Source organism: Eufriesea mexicana, unplaced genomic scaffold (genome assembly GCF_001483705.2).
Source record: "Eufriesea mexicana isolate 0111107269 unplaced genomic scaffold, ASM148370v2 scaffold596, whole genome shotgun sequence".
NCBI classification, from domain to species: domain Eukaryota; kingdom Metazoa; phylum Arthropoda; class Insecta; order Hymenoptera; family Apidae; genus Eufriesea; species Eufriesea mexicana.
In genome coordinates this window covers 1,468,098-1,487,952 of record NW_016908754.1, presented here as the reverse complement: position 1 = coordinate 1,487,952, position 19,855 = coordinate 1,468,098, and the positions used below count along the sequence as shown (strand labels likewise).

General features: G+C 47.7%; 1 protein-coding gene across 3 annotated transcripts in view; it reads left to right on the top strand.

The window, feature by feature from the left end:
- LOC108546041 (LIM/homeobox protein Lhx2) overlaps nucleotides 1–14,468 on the top strand; it is a 225,822-nt gene extending 211,354 nt beyond the window's left edge. For 2 of the 3 annotated variants that reach the window (XM_017897959.1, XM_017897960.1), the window contains exons 4-5: nucleotides 9,324–9,467; nucleotides 10,127–10,380. In XM_017897959.1, coding sequence (XP_017753448.1) covers nucleotides 9,324–9,467; nucleotides 10,127–10,286 — 304 coding nt within the window. In that variant the 3' untranslated portion in view covers nucleotides 10,287–10,380. Of the gene's footprint in view, nucleotides 1–9,323; nucleotides 9,468–10,126 lie in introns of all 3 variants that reach the window. The other variant, XM_017897961.1, reaches the window with a different exon arrangement.
- The last annotated feature ends 5,387 nt before the right edge of the window (nucleotides 14,469–19,855 follow it).

Sequence of the window (19,855 nt, the reverse complement as noted above, 5' to 3'; positions counted from 1 at the left end):
TGTACCGCGAGAGACGGAAAATGGCTCGGTATCGCGCGAGTCGAATCGAGGCTGGATTTGCATCGGGCTGGTCCGCTACGCGATCGTGCTTTCGTAGAAAGCAAAGTACCTCGTGCTTCAACAAACCTCCCGTATTTGGAATATAGCATTTTAATTCTTAGACAGACCCAGAGGGGTCATCGGGGTGGAATTGCTTCTCGGAGAAATGGGAACTGAAGATGATGGAGATGGAAATCGGAGTTTTGCCGGTTGGTAAGGATATATACGAGCAAGTATATCCTGATAATTGTCAATTCTGCCGTGATGTGAATAAATAAATAGCTATGCATACGTTACAGGTACTATTGGTCGATGGTTACTTTAATTGTTGAATTAAAAGGAGCTGGGTAGAAATTGACCCTTTGCACTAACCCCATGTCACGCTGGAGGTGACAGTACTAATTTACTCTATATCGTGATAATTGTCAATGCTGCCATGATGTAGATAAATGTCTATGCATACTTTACAGGTACTATTGGTCGATGGTTACATTAATTGTTGAATTAAAAGGAGCTGGGTAGAAATTAACCCTTTGCGCTAACCCTATGTCACGCTGAAGGTGACAATACTAATTTATTCTAAAACTCGCATATCAATTTGTAATAATAATAATAAATGAAATCAAATATAACACGTTGAATTCTGCCACTGTAAATTACTTTAATTCATTGAGCTAAAAATAAATGCAAGTTGACGCTCGATAATTTTGAAAATAAATCGAGTGCAAAGGGTTAAAGCGTGGATATAATAAAATTCGCCACGTCGCAATAGAGGTTAAAGGTTTTATTTCAGAGATACTTGAGGACCCGGTACCCCGTCCGAAAGGGTACGTTTCTTCTCTTCTCAACTGACCCAGGATTTTTAGGTTTTCTTTTCTCTGACCCTTTCAGGCCGCGTTACAAATTACTCACGTCTACTCCAGCAGTAGTCGTAGTACATAGCGATATCTGATCTATTTACTGTTGCATGGTGAATTTTATTTTCGATCGATAGAGATACTCCGAGGTTTCTCCGATGATCAAACGTTGATAATTACAGTCTAATGGTATATTTCTCTATCATGAAACTGATAGAATAATAACGGTAGAATTTTCCGTTCCTTGCTGCGATCTTTCGAAATTCGGTCAAGTTCCGAACGTCTGGCCAACGCGGATGTATCCACTGGAGCGTGTAAGATGGCCGATGTGTTGCCTCATCTGCCAGGAATCAAAGTCAAAAACCCATCAAAGTTTCATTTAACTAACTCGCGACTCTTGGAGGAGCAGGCAGAGATCCCGCGGATCAAAAGGTCACCGTAATTATTAGCGCGGTTGATTAATCAAGCAGCAAGCAGAGCGTGGTCTGCGCAACGGGCCCGGCGATATATCGAGCCGACGGCCGGATGAATCGAAAATCACGCGGACCAAGGTAATTTCAGTTGCTCCGATCGATTCCTTTCGTCGTCCTGGACAATATCGACGCGTGCGTGTTCGTGAAGGTGGAACGAACCAACGATCTACATACGGCCGCCGTGTGTGTGCGCGTGCACAGCTCGGTGTATGCAGATACGCACACGTGACCACGGAATATAAATGTGGGAGGCCTTTCACATTCCGGAGAAAATTTGCTCGACGGGCATTTTGCACTCGCGGTCCGTGGAAAAAGTTCGTTTCAGCGATGTATCTGGTTCAACGTCGGACGATTACGAGCTATCGCGTTCCGAGTGCCGTCGTAAATTAATGAGAAAGCACGCGGGGACAAAATCGAGCATGGAGAAGAGTTTTCTTCTCCTGCGTCTGCTGCCACGAGCTTTTTTGCCCCGTCCCTCCCTCCCGTTTTCCCCGCCGCGCCTTTTTTTCCTCTCCTTCTTTTTCGTTTTTACCCCTTCGTTTCTCTCTTTTTCCGCCGCCCTCCCGCTCGACCCCCCTCGCCCGCTCACGATCGATCCCGTCGAATGGATCACGTATGCAAAACGCCGCCTCTATCCGATGCAATTAAACGCACAACCACTTCCGTGACGCGCGCACACCGGCAAGAACTTTGTTTCATTTTCTCCTTGCACGCTTTCTCATTTTCACTTCCCCGTGTGTTATATCTGGCATAAATAATCCGGCAAATCGAGCCGACGCGTGTGTGCTCCCTTCGCGAGAAAAACACGCCGGCCCCTGCGTGCTTTTATTGTTCGATCAACGTAATTGTTCCACTCAGAGCTGGAATACGGAATCGCGGGGCTCGAAGAAATTCGAGAATTTCTCGTAAATAATAGGCGGGTCCGTTTTCCAACGACTTGTTTAATACCGCTGAATTAATTGCGAATTGGTATAATAATCGCGGGATCAATGTTCGTTGTTTTAATGGGAATTGAACGCAGTTTGAAGTATATCTCGCGCGATTTTAATCGAGCTTTTTCGGCTCTTCTTGTATAACACGTATTTCCCGAAGTCTCAATTAATTCCCTTTGTGGAACACTACAGCGTATCGCCTTAAACAGGCAACCAATTTCATTTTTATATCGTTATTTCTTTTTATAATGGTATAACAGTGGCAAAAGTGAGGATGGAATTCGTGGAGATTAGCGAAATTAGCGGGGGAAAAAGTCAATGGATCGGCTTTGTTTTAAAAAGTTAGTAAAACAGTAATTACGCGTTAGAATCGTACTTCTTCGCATGCCTGTGTACGTCATTAAAGAATAATTGACTGGAGAGCGAAAGTACCTCGAAGCACTTGCCAGTAACCAGGTGCTATTCCAGGTTAAGTATTGCTCGTCAGGGTTCACGAAGAGATGGGTGACTCTCCTCCTATGTTTTTCCCAGGGCTCGTTCCAATTCAATTCCTGTAATTTTCGATTCTCCATGAGAATCGAAATGGACGCAATAATTCGCATTGGAGGATATACCTTTTCTTTGGTTAAACAATTGTCCGTGGTCAGCAATTACTCCGTGATTCGATTAAAAATAATAATAATTTTCTGAAATTATTTGACTACTATGAATCGCATTTCTTAAGGTTTCTTTCCGAATGGGGTAACTATTGCTGTAAATAGTATTCACTCCAGATCGGCGATAAAAAGTAATCTGTTCATTCCGCAATAGAAAAATTTCCACATTCGCGAAAAAGAAGTTACGAGAATTCTGCGCAACGCTGTGCAAAGAAAAGAAGAATTCCAGTGATAGAGGAAAAACAAGATAGGATCAAGGAATAATCTATAAAATATAGGAGAAGTGGAAATAATAATTTCAGTGGACGCAGACCAAAAAGATAATTCAAGATTTAAGAGAAACAATTCGTGAGGACATAAAAAGAAAGTTGCAGTAATAAAGATAAAGCTGTAGCAACACCGAAAGAAAAAAGATCCAGCAATTAAAGCAGCGATGCGAGTCTCGAGGATCTTTCAAAACACGTGAGAAAAAGGACAAACTGCGAGATAAAAGAACAAAGATATAAAACAGGAATTTTAAAGATAAAAGGATAACTGGACTAAATCTAGAATACCCGAATTAATCCACCGAAAGAATTCCTCGTCATCAGCTATCGTCACCAGAGTCATGTTTCCACACGGTATTACGACTACGTCGTCGATCAAATTCCATCATTGCATCGGACGAAAGATCATACGATTCCATTTATCCCGTTGATCCTCCCATCGTCATCTTATCCAAAGCTTTGAAATTCCAAGTTTGAAATTCCCGGGGATCGAAGGAGGCATCGTGGACGCGGTCGATTCGACGTGGCCACGTATCGTTACACGGCTAATTGCGGTATAAACAGCAGACTTTACGAGGCACCAGTGTACGGCTGGCAACGTTCGGCAAACATTAGCCGCCATTAACGAAGATATAAGGCCGCGGTATTGATGCGTCCGCGGCCGAAGATCCGCAATGTCAAGGGAGAGAAGGCTGAAATGTGAAGATCGTCGGCCGGTAATCGAACACCTGACGCGAACATTCCAGGAAATCGGCCCGAGATAGCCGCGCGCGTAATGCTAATGGATGGATATTAATTTTCCCGTGTCGAATACATTTTAACTAATCTCGTGGGTATCGCGAAGAACCGGAGGGAATCGGGCGCGAGTGTTAGGAAGATCGGGGTGAAAAATCGGTAATGGCGGGCGTCTTCGACTGGCTCGCGACCAGGTCTGTTAATCCGGAAACACAGAGTGGATCCTGGATAACGTCCATAGACGTTATACTTCGCGTGTACAACATCCGTTGATGTTGTCTCGTTTAAGCATCTAGTGGATTCCATCCTCGAACTTCGCGTATGAATTCGTGTGCATGGTGAAGCAGGATCTTGGAAGATCGAGTCGTGCACGCGTACGATATCCGGCATTTCGGGGACAATTTAGGGAGAATTTTAGGAAAAATTTTGGGAAGAATTTTGGGGAGAATTTTAGAGATAATTTTAGGGAGAATCGTAGGCAGAATTTTAGAAATTTTGGAAAATCTTACGAAGAATTTTAGGGAAAAATTTAGAGGTAATTTTAGGGAAAATCGTAGGGAGAATTTTAGGGTAAAATTTAGGGAAAATCGTAGGGAGAATTTTAGGGAAAAATTTAAAGATAATTTTAGGGAAAAATTTAGAGATAATTTTAGGGAAAATCGTAGGGAGAATTTCAGGAAACAATTTAGAGATAATTTTGGGGAAAATTTTGGAAAGAACCTTAGGGAGGATTTAAGAACGTGATAGTCGGGGTTGCAAAGATGTCGCGTTCAGTTCTTCGTGTTCCTCACTGAAGAAGTCCAAAAATTTCGACCAGGCGGCCATTATACGTGTACCCGCGTGTACGTATTTCCGGCGTGGAAATAAAAACAAGCGGGCAGCGGTCAACAATGGAAAATATATTATCGCGGCGTTGGGGAATATTTTTTTCTAAGCGGCGCGTTCTTTCGCGCCCGCGCTGCTGGTCGCGATGGAAATTCCCCCATTAATTCACCGGCGAGGTTCGATATTTCATCGGCTCGATCGGACAGCGTTGAGCGTTTTTCGTCGGTTCGTTTCAATTTGCTCCCTTTTCTCGTCCCTTCGCCTCTTCCTTTATCTATTTTTCGCTCTCCCGCCTCCCTCTCTCTCTTTCTCTCTCTTTCTCCCTTTCTCTCTTTCGTTCTTTCTTCCGTCCCCTCTATGTATCGCGCGCATACTCCATCAGCCCTGGAACACGCTTAACCCAAATATTAACATTGATTATTTTAATTGCTCCGTAGCGACGCGCGTAGCGACTATTAATAACCGCTTCGAGAAAGGACCTCGCGATCATAAAGCGTGGAATTTTAATGATACACACAGAGAGCACGGCGGGGAGAGAACGGTTGTCGCGAATTACGCGCGGCGGCCAGAAGAGGGAAACGTCCACGCGTCAGCGCGACGTGGCGCGTACATTTAAAGATTATAGGAACCTATAAAGCTTTAGCCGCGCAGCGCGGAACATTTTATAAAGCCGATTATTCGGTATCTCGAGATAACGCCAAGCACGAAGCCAGGGGCCACGGATTTATTCGTTTCTTCGTTTTAACCCCGGGCACGGGGCGGAACATTTCTGGAATTCGAGTTTACGCTCGTTTACGCTCGTTTACGCTCGACCAGCTGGCGACAGGAACCGTTCACAATGTATCCTTGCAAAACGTCGACAAAAGCCGGACGAACGATTGCGACGGATGAAATTTCCAAGTGTCTCCGCTTTCGGTTAATCCGTCTGCCCTTTTGCAATGTCCCCCGACCTTTTCGCGCGAATCTCGATTCTGATCTTCCTTCCTGATCATTGTAATTCGTCAACGGAGAACGGCGGTATAAGGGTGCAGGAAGAGGAATCATGTTTATTATTTCAACCCCTTGCAAGCCGTGTTGAGAAGTAAGGTATAAACGGTATATGAAATCTGCATTAATTACGAATTCAAAAAATTATATCACCCTTTCACCATCGAGATTTTAGTTACGATCTTTGATCTAATGTCGCAGAGGAACAAGCTGCCCCGAAGCCACCGATTCTGATCTTCCTTTCTGATCATTGTAATTCGTTAACCCATTCGAGACCGATTGCACACCGTGTGTGCAATAATAACAATGAGCATTTACCAGTTATTCTGAGTAGTCGCTTATGGGGACCGTGTTCGAAAAAAATCGCTGTCTCGAATGGGTCAACGGAGAATAGGAGTATAAGGGTGCAGAAGAAGGAAGCATGTTTGTTATTTCAACCTCTTGCAACCCTCGTTGAAAAGTAAGGTACAAATGACATATGAAATCTGCATTAATTACAAATTCAAAAAATTATATCACTCTTTCGCCATCGAGATTTTAGTTACGATCTTCGGTCTAATGTCACAGAGGAACAAGATGCCCCAAAACCACCGATTCTGATCTTCCTTTCTGATCATTGTAATTCGTCAACGAAGAACAGGGGTATAAGGGTGCAGGAGAAGGAAGCGTGTTTGTTATTTCAACCCCTTGCAACCTTTCGTAAGAAGTAAGATAGAAACGGTATATAAAATCTCCATTGTAATTACAATTTTTTAAAATTATATTTCCCTTTCACCATCGAGATTTCACTTACGATCTTGGGTCTAATGTCGCAGAGGAACAAGATGCCCCGAAACCAGCGACGATGACGCCCTCTGCGCTGACAGAGTGTCACAAGTTCTTCGTAGTCTCGCGCCTTGATACGTAGAACCTGTGTCGGTCCCTGGTTACGATCAATTATATATCGCGCGTGTATTAATTGCGAACCGGAACATAGAGACAGCGGCGAGGGGGTGTAGGCCGCGGGGGAGAAAGCGTTTATTAACTCGCTGGTCGGTGTAGCCGGCTAACGACGACGTTTAGCCTGAAAGAAGGCGTGCTTGTTTCGAAGGGATCAAAAGCGAGTGCAACGGCTCGTCGTGCAACGGCCGCTTCTGAAAGCCGCGAAATTCGCAGCGACGCAAACATTTTTCCTCCTTCCGTCCCTCCCCTGTTCTTCGTTATTCTTTCCTATATTATTTCCCCCTTTCCTACCTTTCTCCCCCGTTCTCGCGACTAGAGACTAGCCTGTGGAACGCGTTTAGGAAAGCAGAGAAGGACAGGTGTCGAGCGGGTTTCGCGCGAACGAAGACGCCGCGACAATTATATATGCGACGCCTTATTATAATCGACCCCTCTCTGCCTCTCTTTCCTCCTCCATTCCTCCATCTATCTCTCTTCTCTCTCTCTCTCTCTCTCTCTCTCTCTCCCGTTCTCTGTGTCGTTTAAAGCAGCTGGAACGTCAGCGGGACGACGCATAATAAGGGAGAAAAGAAAGAGAAGCGTGTGGCGGGTTGAATATAGGATTCTACACGGTCCCTCTGTTGCCGGCCTAACCTCATTTAGTTAGAAAGTGTTTGCGCGATGAGACCGGCGCGAGGTTTAATTGGAAACGCCTCGTGTCTATCGCCCGGCACCGCGTTCAAACCGGAGCCGGAGAATGTCATCCTCTGAGCCCTCGGCCGCGGCCGTAATTGGTCGCCTTTCTCGCTTCATCCGACCGCCAGGATTTTCCGGGGGACACCAGCCGCCGGCACCCTCCTACCCAATGATAAATTTGTATATTCGGACTAATGGCGCGCCGCGACGAGCCTCGGGAACACGTTCGGGAGATCCGCGACGAGGCGGCGTCGGGTTTGAAACCGGGGAAGAACGACGGATGGTTAGGTCGATACTTGCTTCGCGCAGACACCACGGCGTTTTCATATTGTTACCGGTTTATATTTTTTACCAAATAGCTTCCCTTTATACCGCCAGTGTGCTAGAAATCTCAAATTTTTGGAAAAAAGATTGATTTATTACCGAATTGGGGATGCTTGATTTTATTATTTCGTTGGATGCCGAAAACGGGTGTTTCATTGCCTTCAGCGTACAGGAATAAAATATAAACGTGTTCCCTCTTTTAGCGAAGGAATATCGAGTCTGCGCGATACCTGCCATTAATCTAGCATTAACCCTTTGCTTAACTCGAGAGGCGACTCTCAGTCGCCATTTAATCCAATTCTAAAGATCGTTGTTAATTAATATATCGAATTTAAAATTGCCCAACGACGCGTGGAATATCCAGGTAAAATCATTCTACGTCTTGTAATTAATTTGCAGTGCTTATTTACCTTTGATTTACTATGCCTCTGTAACGAAAAGATCGCCGAGTGCGAAGGGTTAATCCTAAATTTTTGGTTTCTCGAGGAATCGCAGTAATTTGTTGTTAATATTATTGTTATTTATTATTTTCGGCAATTTAATTTTCGCAAGCCAAGAAATGGACTTGGTTCACAATTATCCGCGTTCTCTCGCATCTTTCCTTACCGTTTGTCTCTATTGTAACGTCTAATATTGTAACGTCTAAACGTTTGTACATTCTTTATCCATTGCTGCTTTTCTTCTCTCTACACCTTTCAGCCATTTTACTATCCCCTCGTTCTCTCCACCCTCCTCTATTTGTTCCAATTCGTAAGCACATCTTTCAACCTTTTCGCAATCGTCTCGTAGTAATTTGTTCTTGCGTTCGGAAATTAGTAAAACGTTCGTTATTCGTAGCTTAATACGTGTACTCACGATTCGAAAATGGTTGGCAGACATTGTTTCGAGTAATTCGTGATGGGAAGAAAGTGTGACGAGTTTTAAAGTACTCGAGAGGTTTGGCTAACCTTTTGGAATTTCGAATAATTTGCGATGGAACGTGGTTTTCCATAAAATTTTACTCAGTCGTACTGAGATGGAGCACAAGCGACGAAGGTCCCGGGTGCAAAATCAATTTTTCCCCAGATTGTTCGCAATAAGACTGAACTAGTCCGGATCGGTACATCGTCTGAATCGATTTATTCGTAGCGGCATGGAGGGAAAATCGCTTTGTTAATGCCCCGATAATACGAACTGCATACGTTCAACACCCGCCATATATACATCTACTTATGTTTTTGCGAATTATCAGTTTTCAGTCAACATCATTGAATTGATAATACGTTGCTGGCGTAAATCTGGACTCGTTAGTGCAGCCAGCTACCCGTATAACCCAATGAAACATTAATGAACGTAGAAATATTCGTTTCCACGAACAAAGAGAAATCTCGTAATTATTAGCGCGCGGTTTCGCTTTATCCGCCCCTTCTCCAATCAATCTTACCCTTCGCCATAGTTTAACGTCGCCTCGAAAACCCGCGCTCTCCCTCTGCCCAACCACTCTCTTTCCATCGACCGTGCATCGTCGATCCCGTGTATCCCGAATTAAAGTTAAAATTAATCTAACGAATTAATCTAATCCACGGCTAATGGACACGGCTAATTAATCGACGGTTGTTCACGATTGTTTCAGGATATTCGGGACCGGTGGTGCTTGCGCAGGCTGCGGCAACGCGATACCTGCCACCGAGCTAGTAATGAGGGCGGGTGGATCGGTATTTCACCAGAAATGCTTCACCTGCAGCAAATGCGGCAATCAACTCGTTTCCGGCGATAGGTAAGACCTCGATCGGACTAATAAACCCCCGCCGCGCGTGTACCACCAACACGTCGGAACATTGACAACGCTCGCGTGTTCCACGGTTCTTCGGGGGACTAAGATAGGACGGGATCGGTGGTGGGTTCAAAGGGATATCGGGAGAAATCGGGAGAAATCGGAAGAAATCGGGAGAAATCGGTCGAGAGGGTTAGCATTGAAGCCAACTCTGCTAGGGAGCATAGATACGACCCGATGAGGAAACGCGGCAATTAAAGGGTTGGAAAAGAGGCGTGTCACGCGGGACTGTCGGTTAATTGGTGGGGATCGGAACCGGGGATTTTGTAATAAAGGAGGAGGGACACAATTATCGCGGCCCGGTAATGAAGCAATCTTGTTTATGAGCATCGATTTCGTCGATACTCTGTGTGCATGCCGTGCTGCTCCGCTTGATTGCCAGACGTTCGTTTCGAAGCGTGGTTTTTGTTCGTGTGAAACGATTGTCGGTGTTTTCCGTGCCATCGAGATTTTCCCCGGGTGTCGGTATCTTGGAACGTGATCGTCCTTACAACGCGATACACCACGCCCGATACACTTTGCTCCGTGTCTCCGAATTAAAATAAAAACCTGCTCCCCGTGGAAGCGCATCAGCGCCTAACCGCTGCCATTTCTCTGCCCAGGTACTACCTGCTGTCGGGGTCACCGGTCTGCGAGACGGATTGGCACAAAATCGTGAAATCGTCGAGCGTGGCTGCCGCAGCGGCGGCAGCAGCGGCCGGAAACGGTGGCGCACCGGTAAGAAAAGGTAAGGTCGGTCGGCCTCGAAGAAGTCGCGAATGAGGTGGCAACCCGGTCGGTCGCCCGAAGAAGGTACAAGCCTCTCCACAGCCGACGCCCGCCGTCGTACCGACTCAGGTCGATGTCGTGGACGTCGCCGTCGGAGGGGATCCCTATTCGCCGCCTCCGCCGGGTCATCAGCAGTACCACCATCATCACCACCACCATCACCATCATCATCAGATGGGACTCGTACATCCTGGACTGGCGGTACAGCAAACGCACCTGCAGGGGTCCACCTATCAGGACTGGTCTCCGTGGGCACAGGACACCTGCGACTGAACTACTACCCCCGTTCAAGCACCCTCGGGGCCAGCCCGTCTCCTGGCTGAACGAATCCTCGCCCTGGCTTCAGCACCGCCGCCGCCGCCGCCGTCGGTCTTCCTCTGTGTTCCGTCGTTGGGAAAAATCCAAGTACCACGCGAAGAGAACCACCACCACCAAGAGTGCTCGCGATCCCTCGTCCGAGAAGCCTTCGCGACGAACCGTGAACTGAACCGGTCGGGGAGCCATCTTCTCTTGCCGATTGAACGACACGCGGGGGTGATGGACTGTGAAGGTGAACGCGCGAACCCTGTGCGAGCGCAAGAGGAGACGAAGGATGATCCGGGTGGACGAGGATCGAGCCTGGAACACGGTGAACGAGGTTCTCGTTCTGCTTGTGACCGAACCATATGTCGCTAGGAAGAACTCCGCAAAACAATGGAGAAAAATATGTTTCTTGTTCGTCTTTCGACGTGTCCCGACCGATCGAACACGTCTTCGATTCGGTCTTTCGCCGCGTGACAGTTTGTGTGTGTGCGCGCGCACGCGCGGTCAACCACGGTCGCCGATCTCGATCTCCGCTCGAGGAGGATCCAGGCGAAGCTTTTCCAGCCGTGTCCCGTTGGATCGCTCGGTGAATCGCGCGCTCGGCCACGTGCGAGAACGCTGCACGCATCTTCTCAACTGGTCTCCCCCCTAATCGATAATCTTTGCTCAATCACGGAGAATCGAGAATAATCGAAGCGTCTCGGTGCACGGGCCGCGTTCTATCGTCGCCGACAGCAGCGTAACGCCAGCCTTCTTCGCTCCCGTCCGATTCTTCGGTGCTCTCGTCCCAGCTTAATCGAATCGGTAATCCTGTTAATCGCGCGTCAGGCAACCGGCAATCACTTTCGCGCTCGTGTTTCGCAGCGTCTCCTCTGGTAGTAAAGCGTTTGTATCCGCGCTGGATACTCTCTGCTCGCGTTTGCTTCCTAATGGTCTCGTTCGGTTCGGATCTCGTAAGCGTTGAACGCGATCTCTGCGAGTTTGCTGAAATTTCCACCTTTTAATTCGAGAATACCGCGTGTGTAGCATCGACTCGATTGGATGTTTATCTCCGTTTGACAACTCATTTCGCCCCGACGTGCAAGAGAAGAAGCGCCATTGAGGAATAGTCCGTTCGTTTATCGAGATCTCCAACCGATCGAACCTTTCGAACACGTGGTTCGTATTCCTTCCATTGTAGTTCACGAGGATCGGAGGATCCGACGCGGAGACCTCGAGATCCAAAGCTCGTCACGTATGTAGGAAGAAAATTCCATCGACCGGTGCTCGGATAATTCGGCGATTGAGAACGTCAGGTCCCGGCCCTTAGAAAATTATTTTTCTTTCAAAATCACCGACGCCCCCCATCTCCGTCCCCGAGACACGGCCTCTCCCTGTAAACTCATTAAGCGTTCCTTGTTCTCGCGATCGTTAATCGAGTCTCTCCTGCCGTCGAATAAAAGGCCACACCGAGGTGAAACCGTCGAACGGGCGAAATTATCATTCGAATTTTCCTTGTCAACGCCGCAGCTCCCTCGCGGTCGGGGAACTGGTGCTTTCTCCCTTCGCGAAATTCCCCGATCCAGCTTGTGTAATCAGAACGAATAAAACGGTTCGCGAGGCGTTACGCGACATTTATCGAACAAGAACGCGGATTTTATTTATCCAATGGCATGTTCACGTTTGTTATCGGCGACGTTGCAAATTTATCGATACTACACAGTACAGTTTCCGTTTTCATACGCCAATAACGATCGTGAAGCAAGAGACACTCGATCGGGAAGATCGATGGATCGTGAACCCTATGAAAAATCGAAACTTTTCATCGAAGATGCGAAATAAACGATGCTTCGTCGATTATTTTTCTGTTTAACGAGAAGATTTCAGGGTGCACGATTACGAACGATCGAGTTCTCTCCCGCAAAGGGGAACGGGGGGCTGTGAGACACTGTCGGTCGACGAGAACGCGAGCACCGATGCCCGAGGACGCTCTTGGCGAAGGATTGAAGCGTGTAACAATACTTTTTCTAAGTGGCGGGGTTTCGACATCCGCAATAAACATTTACGTAAATGTATAATCGTGAACACGTTACGATGTATCTACTATCGCCCGTGCCCGTTGTCGGGTTCCCCGTTCGAGCCCCCCTCGCGAGAAGTTGTACAAAGTGTTTCCTTTTCCATCAAGACGCGCTGCTTCCGCCGCGGAGCACGCGGCGATAGGCGAGGGGAACCGGAAACGACACGGGCCCGGGCACGTTCGAAGCTCAATGCGAAACTAAAGACACATGTTTTGGGTGTAAATCACGCGGAAACGGCTGGCTCGGTTCGCTTTATGGCGGTCACATTTTCTTGTCGATTTCTCATCCTCGAAATACACTCCTGTCGCGCTTCGTTTCGTTCCGAATCGCTCGCGGGATACGTCGAACGAACCTCCGGCACCGGGAAAGGCTCGGGAAAATTCGTGCATCGCGTAGATTTAGCCGTTAAATAATAGACACGAGAGAAATCGTTGGCAAACGATCGGCAATTTTCACGATGGTAAAACCCACGGTCCCCCCTCCCCATTCGAACGTCGTTCATATTTTGTTTGCGAAATAAAATACACCCAGTCGATATTCTTTCCCCGTTTCCTCGACAGTCTCTTCCCTCTTTTATTTCATTGGCTTTATTTTCCAACCGATCGACAAGAGCCACGCTCGAAATTCTATAAAGCGACCGAACGACCGGCTCCGCGCCGTGCAACTGATCGTTACTCGTTTACCCGTCTCGTTCTTAGCGAAACTTTCGTCTCTCGGAACGCCGCCGCGCGCTTACGCGAGGATTCGTGGCGAGAATGATGGAGCTAAAGAGAGAGAGAAAGTGAGAGAAAGAAGGAAGAAAGGAAAAAAAGCGGACCGGCGACGTTTTTCGACGCCCGATCGCCGCGACGGTGCTCGACGAGAGGGATCCAAGGGAGTGCGTTCCGTTCCCTTGCCGATTTCGCGCCGATTCCTCTTCGACCTGGCGCGCGTTCGCCACTCCGTCGACCCTTCGATCGAACGGCGCGCGTGCAAACGCGGCCGAAAATCGGGACTGCTCATCTGCAATCGAAGATGCTCGATCGGACGAAGGGAGTCGTTCGCTGACGGATCGTGTAATTTAATCTTGTACATAGGGTACATTTTGTATATTGTTAAAAGTTTGTGTGATATAAATGGTTATGTATTTACTATTAAATGCGGCGACGGGGCTCCGCACGTCCTTTAAACGGGCGATCGCGCGTACGATGGCTCGACGGCCATCGCCACTGGATGCACGCGCCGATCTCGATTCGCCTAAGTTCGATTCGCTGCTTTCGTTGCTTGTTCGAGCGAAGTAATCGCTTTCGTCGGTCGCGAGCTCGGCCTGTTGAACCGATTCTCGCGTTAACGAGTAACTTTTCTTCCCTTTCTATGGTTAGCCGTAATTCCGGTTTTGTTCCGTCTTTGTATCGCTTCTGGTTCGCGTCGGGACGCCATGATGGCCAATCGGAAGCGTTCCGATTGCCCGCGTTCCAACGGTTCCGAGGGTGCCTCGGCTTCTAGAGGGTCTGTCCGCGCGTTTCGGGAACGAGCCGCGAGATGGCGCTTGGTGTCGCTCGCGGTTATGGAACGGTCGGAGAAAAATGGAGAGAAAGAGAGAGAGCGGTTATTTTCCCTGCGTGTGTGGCTGGCATCCAGTGGCGCTGGTTTCGTCGCGAAACGTCGTCCTCGGTTGAGCGTACACGCGGTTGGATCAGCTCACGATCTTTCGCGTTTAGTTAATTTTGTTATTTGATTTATCTCGATCTTCTTATCCGGGACCCGACATCTCTGAATGGTTTCGCGGCCTCTTGTAAAATACAAAAAAAAAAAAAGAAATACACACGGACACACACACACAACATACAAGACACGTTTATTAATTAAATAAAAATCACAAGTTTTTAGAACGTCGTTCGTTCATGCGAATCACATGTCTCTTTTCATCGTGCTGCACGTCAACTCGACACGCGTGTGTACGAATATCGCATCCGTCCCAGTTCTTCCGCAGAGCGTATATACGTACACACTCGCGATTATTTCCTTGGCAGTCTCCTCCGCGAACAGACGCAGACGGGGAGCCCGAACGACTTCGAGGTAAGCGAACGTTACTGTCCAATTTAAGAAATTGAATCTCGCGAGATACCGTAGCCAGCGTGGCGAGATTAATGAGCGAGCTTTCCAAACTTTTCATGCCTCCACCTTCGCCAACTTATTGGCCGCGTTTTCGGAGACAGGGGAAAAGTTTCCCCGGGACGCGGAAGTTGTTTTGTCATCGAACAGAGAAAGAGAGAGAGAGAGAGAGAGAGAGAGAGAGAGCACGCGATGGCAATGCCGTATCTCCCGGCAGAAAAAAGAAAACGCAAGAGGGTCGAGAGAGTACTTTCCAAGGTCACCGAACGAACGGGAGCATCGTGCTGCGAGATCCGTTAGAATTTCCGAAAATTTTCGCGAATTTCCCCCATGATTTTCCGCGATATTCACCGGCGCAAATCGTCGGAATTATCGTCGAATTTTCCTCTCTCCCCGGTAACTGTCATAATCAACGAAGATGATCGCCGTTTACCGGTCCGCGCCTCATTTCGCGCTGTCTACCCGCTCGTGCCTCGCATTTTCCCATAACGCGCGAGTAAAATAAACAAACGTTTATCGCGAACGAGCGAGCAACGCTGCGAGCGGACAACCGAAAAGCGGCTATTGAATATCGAATTTCACGGTCGTGATTCCACGCGGTTGGGCGCAGGAATTTTGATAAAAGGGAAAAAAGAAATGGTGGAACTCGTATATAGGGTGTCTTTGTCGTGGTACGAAGAACGCGAGGGCACCGTGTCCGCTGCATCCACGTATCATCTTCTCGAGCAAATCCATTTGCAGTAACCCGTCGGCCGGGGTAACCGATTCCCCTAGCGCGCTAGTGACTTACGGCCGAAACTCCCGATAGCCCTAGCTAGTGATTCCAGCGCTAATGAGAGCCGCGTTGTAAACGCTACGAATATGTTTTTCGCGCACCAACAGCCGGCACTGATTCCTCGAACGATGGTTCTATTCAACGAATAATACTCTCTGTTCTATCATTAGATGCTAATCGCTGTTTAATAATAAGGGGATTCCCATGTTCCCTTTATATAAACCATACGCATGCGTGCAGCGAAACGTAGACATTCGAAGAAAGCTGCGCGAAATTTTCCAGGAATGATTTCGATGATCGGAGAATTTTCCTGAACTCCTGGTTCGATATTGAGAAAATATAGCGCGGATGACGATGGTAAAGGGAATAACCAAAGGGTTTTATAAAAGGATCGAGGACCGATCGATTTAGGTACGCGACGGGCGCGACATCTGTGGCAGGCTTGGACATTACGCGTCGTATATGTAGGTCTCTGTAAAAGAGGAGAGGAACGTAATTTCGTTTGGAGACGTTTTTATTTATTTTCGACGATTCTTCTCGGCCTCCTCGTGGCCAGACGAACGTAAAAGCATGGTTAAGTTTCGTACTTAAGAGATATTGTTAAAAAGGTTCTCGGTCGGAGGTTATGGTATCAGCAGGTGACTACTTTACCGACGGAAATATCATCGGTGAGTAACGTCTCTAGGTCACTGTATATTCCACGCAGGCCTATCGGGAGAATTTATATATCAATAAATCGACGAATAAGGAGAACGAATATTTAAATACGTACTTTGTAAGTGATTTTATAATCGACGTTATGAAACGACAAGAATTTACGAAATACTTTGTTCGGAATTGCGATGTCACGTTAAAATATAACCTATATCTCCTATATTCTAGAAATGTCACGTATGTATGTGTGTATGTGTAACATGTACATACCTTGTAACGCACGTTCAATCCCAACTAACGTTTGGTAACGACGACACGATCGAATAAAACACTCGCGACGAATTATTCAAGGACTCAGATAATTTCTTACGCTTCCACGCAAATACGCGGCTACGGTTTAACCGGGGTGATCCAGGATCGATTATAGATCACGGGATGGGAACGTCCCCGCAGCAGAGAACTCTCGTATTAAAGTTCCGTGGCTTTGGGCGATCGATTTTTCGGAAAATTCTGCTGCCCGCACCACGGCTGCGAAACGGGGGAATCGGTAAACGAACGGGCGCAATCAATTTTTCGTGTAATCGGATTTTATTGGAAGGTTGCTAATAAAATACAATGGAATCGAGCATAGTTCGAACTACGGTACACCGCGCTGTATTGTTTCCTGGGCGCACGATAAACGAAACTATTGTGCGACAATAACGCAATTTAAATACACGCAGTGCATAAGCGCCGGGGCCACTCGTGCCCGATCGAATTATTATACACGCAGGCCGCGGTAATTGGCAGCCATTGGTGCCTGCAAATTGAATTTAGCCCCTGTAAATTAACTTCAAAGGAACAAACCAATTCCATCTTTGTAACGCAACGGGAACAGGAAAGGGAAAAGGGAATAAAGAAAAGCCGGGCGCCATCCCTTGCATACGGAACGCGAGAAAAAAATCAAATAGGAGGAAATGGAACGAGGTGGTGCGGTGGTCATCGCTCGGCCGGAAAGAACCGGGTAGAGTGAGACAGAGTGAGAGAAAGAGGGAGAGAGAGAGAGAGAGAGAGAGAATAAAAAAGAAAAGAGGGAAAAAGGGGGAAAAGGAAGGGAAAAAGAAGGAAAATAGAGGCATGTATTAATTAAGGAATCCTTAATAACCCTGCCGGTGTGCAGGGTGCATGAATCACTCGGTGGACAAGCGCGGTGGACAAGGTGGAGGATCGCAAGTATGTAAAAGAAGAACAATGCATGGGGTCCCGCGGGGACCGTGGGCCGAAATAAAAGTTTAATAATAGCGTAAAAAGTGCACGGTTTAATGGGCGAGCAGACGGCCGTAATACATTATTTTCGAGCCGACACTCTTCTTGCGACGGAATCCCTTTGAGGACGCGCAACTGCTCCAGCTATCCGCGCTTTGTTCCAAGAGGAGATCGTAAAAAGAGCAAGCACGAGGGCTGGGACGGGGTTGCACGGGGTGTGTGGGGGTTTCGTGGGATGGGATTGGCAAGGGGCGAGGCGGAGGAGGCGGCAGGGCAGGAGAAGAAACGAAAACAATCGATACTGTCGGAACAGGAAAGCAAGGCCAATCGGCCCGTGCTCTATTCGCGGAGTGGCCAATCAAAATGCCTACTACGTCGCCGGCAGGCCCGCTAATTAGACGCCACGTAAATCAGTCCTGAAACTCAACGTTAATTAACACGGGTTTCCGTTGGAGTTGCTTACCCACCTATTTATCGAACGACACAAATGCAATATGGTCGAACACGTGCACGTCCGTTAAATGCCTCCTCCTCGGAACGGAGAATGCCAGATACTCGGTGTGTGCCGTGGCACAACGAGCGTCCCCCTTAACCCCGACGTGCACCTATTATATCCATAAGTTTATGCCACTTTAAATAAAAGTTGCCGTTATAAATAGAAGGCCGTGCGTTTGTCCGTGCCCTCGCGAAAAGCCGCGCGACGCCGCAGCGTGTTCCGCTCGTTAGAAGTGGAACTCGTCGCCCACCCACCCCTGCCACAGCCGAACCAACCGATCCGCTTTGTCTCATTCCCCCTAATGATCGCGCGATTTCTAATAATAGAGGGCCGGGATTTTTCTTAATTGACTGTCGCTAACTCGTTACCGAACCGCTTTAATTGCCACGAATGTTTGGCGGACGCCCCCGGACGCCTCTAAATATAATCTGCGGCCAGCCGCGACGATCCACCCGCGACCAGCCGTTCGATCAAGAGGGCCGTTATTCCCTCTCATTTATCCCGCCGACGGACGTGTTTTAATTTAGAAATTCGAACGATGGACACTTGCCCCGAGCTGTTGGCCAAGCAGCTCGAGACCCCTGTGTCGAACACGCTGATCCTCGTGGTGTCTCTCTGGCGAACGCCATTGCGTCCTCTCGTCGGTGCGTTCACTCATCCCTGAATTACATCTGGATCTGGAAAAAATGAAATAATCGGAGATTATTTTTCCACGATAATCGTCCGCAAGCGATCGTGGCCGAAAAGCGAGTTAAGCTCGTTTCTAGCTTAATTATGACTCGGTTGTTCGACGCCGAAGAGCGAGAGGTGGGAATAGAAGGAAAGGAAAAACGTTTACCGCCTCGATGACGAGTAATTATGGCTGTTTCGACGGGTAGCAGGGAACGACGGAGTGTTTGGAGACACGAGGCAATTGGACGGGGGGCACCGGTTTCTCGAACTTCAGCGGTAATTAACAATCGGTCGCGCATAACAAACTGAATTTAATTAATTGCATAACTGCACGGAGGTCCGTGCTTCTAATCGAACCGGGTACATATTGTTGCAGCCACCCTTCTACCCCTCATCAGCCACCGGCAATTAATTATAGCATTCCGGGTTAGCCGGGGAATTAATTACGTCCAGAAGTTGGACGTTGCCGGGGGATCGTTAGAAATCGTCCTTCGTTAGAGTTAAGCGAGCACCGGTTCCGCTAGTTATTGATGGTTTCTGGTTCCTCATCGGCCTGATACTGACAGGGCCGAGTGCCCGTCCGGCAATTCTGCATCCGTCTGCAATCAGACGCACTTTGCATTTTAATAAGAACGAACGTTATGGCATTTCTCTCGTTGCTGTCTTTATTTTCTCGTGTCTTCTCTTCCCCTTCAGTTAGCACGCGTCGTTGCCTTTTTCTCTCCCTGGCTCTGCGCTCCCGATCCTCCTTTTTCCCCTATCCTTTCACCTCTCCCCGGGATTACCGGTTTAATTTCTGGCCATGAAACGCTATCTAAATTCGCGTTAAAAACTGAAAATCGTCGCGATAGGTAAACAAGATTATTCTCGATTACGTTTAGCTTCGTTCCCAGGATGAACACAGGCACTCGTCCAATTCTCTGCCAACCTGCGTAATCTCCCGACTAACTCCTTATCTACGAACGTTGGAATTCTCCAACAGCAGTTCCCGAAATCTCGAATCCTGCTTCAGATACTTACCCTTGTAAGTTTCGGTATCTCGCTCGTCCCTCTCTCTCTCTCTCTCTCTCTCTCTCTCGTATTTCCATGTTCCTCCTGACGTCCGTCGTTACGTCTCGACTTGTCTTTGAAGATCCGTAAGTTTCGACAGAGAGAGTGGGAACTTTTTGACCGCTGTATCGAATTATTTCCGTAAAGAAATTAAATATTTTTAACATGGAATCGTTTCATCTGCCGAGAAAATAGCTAAATGTCTAATCTGAGAACG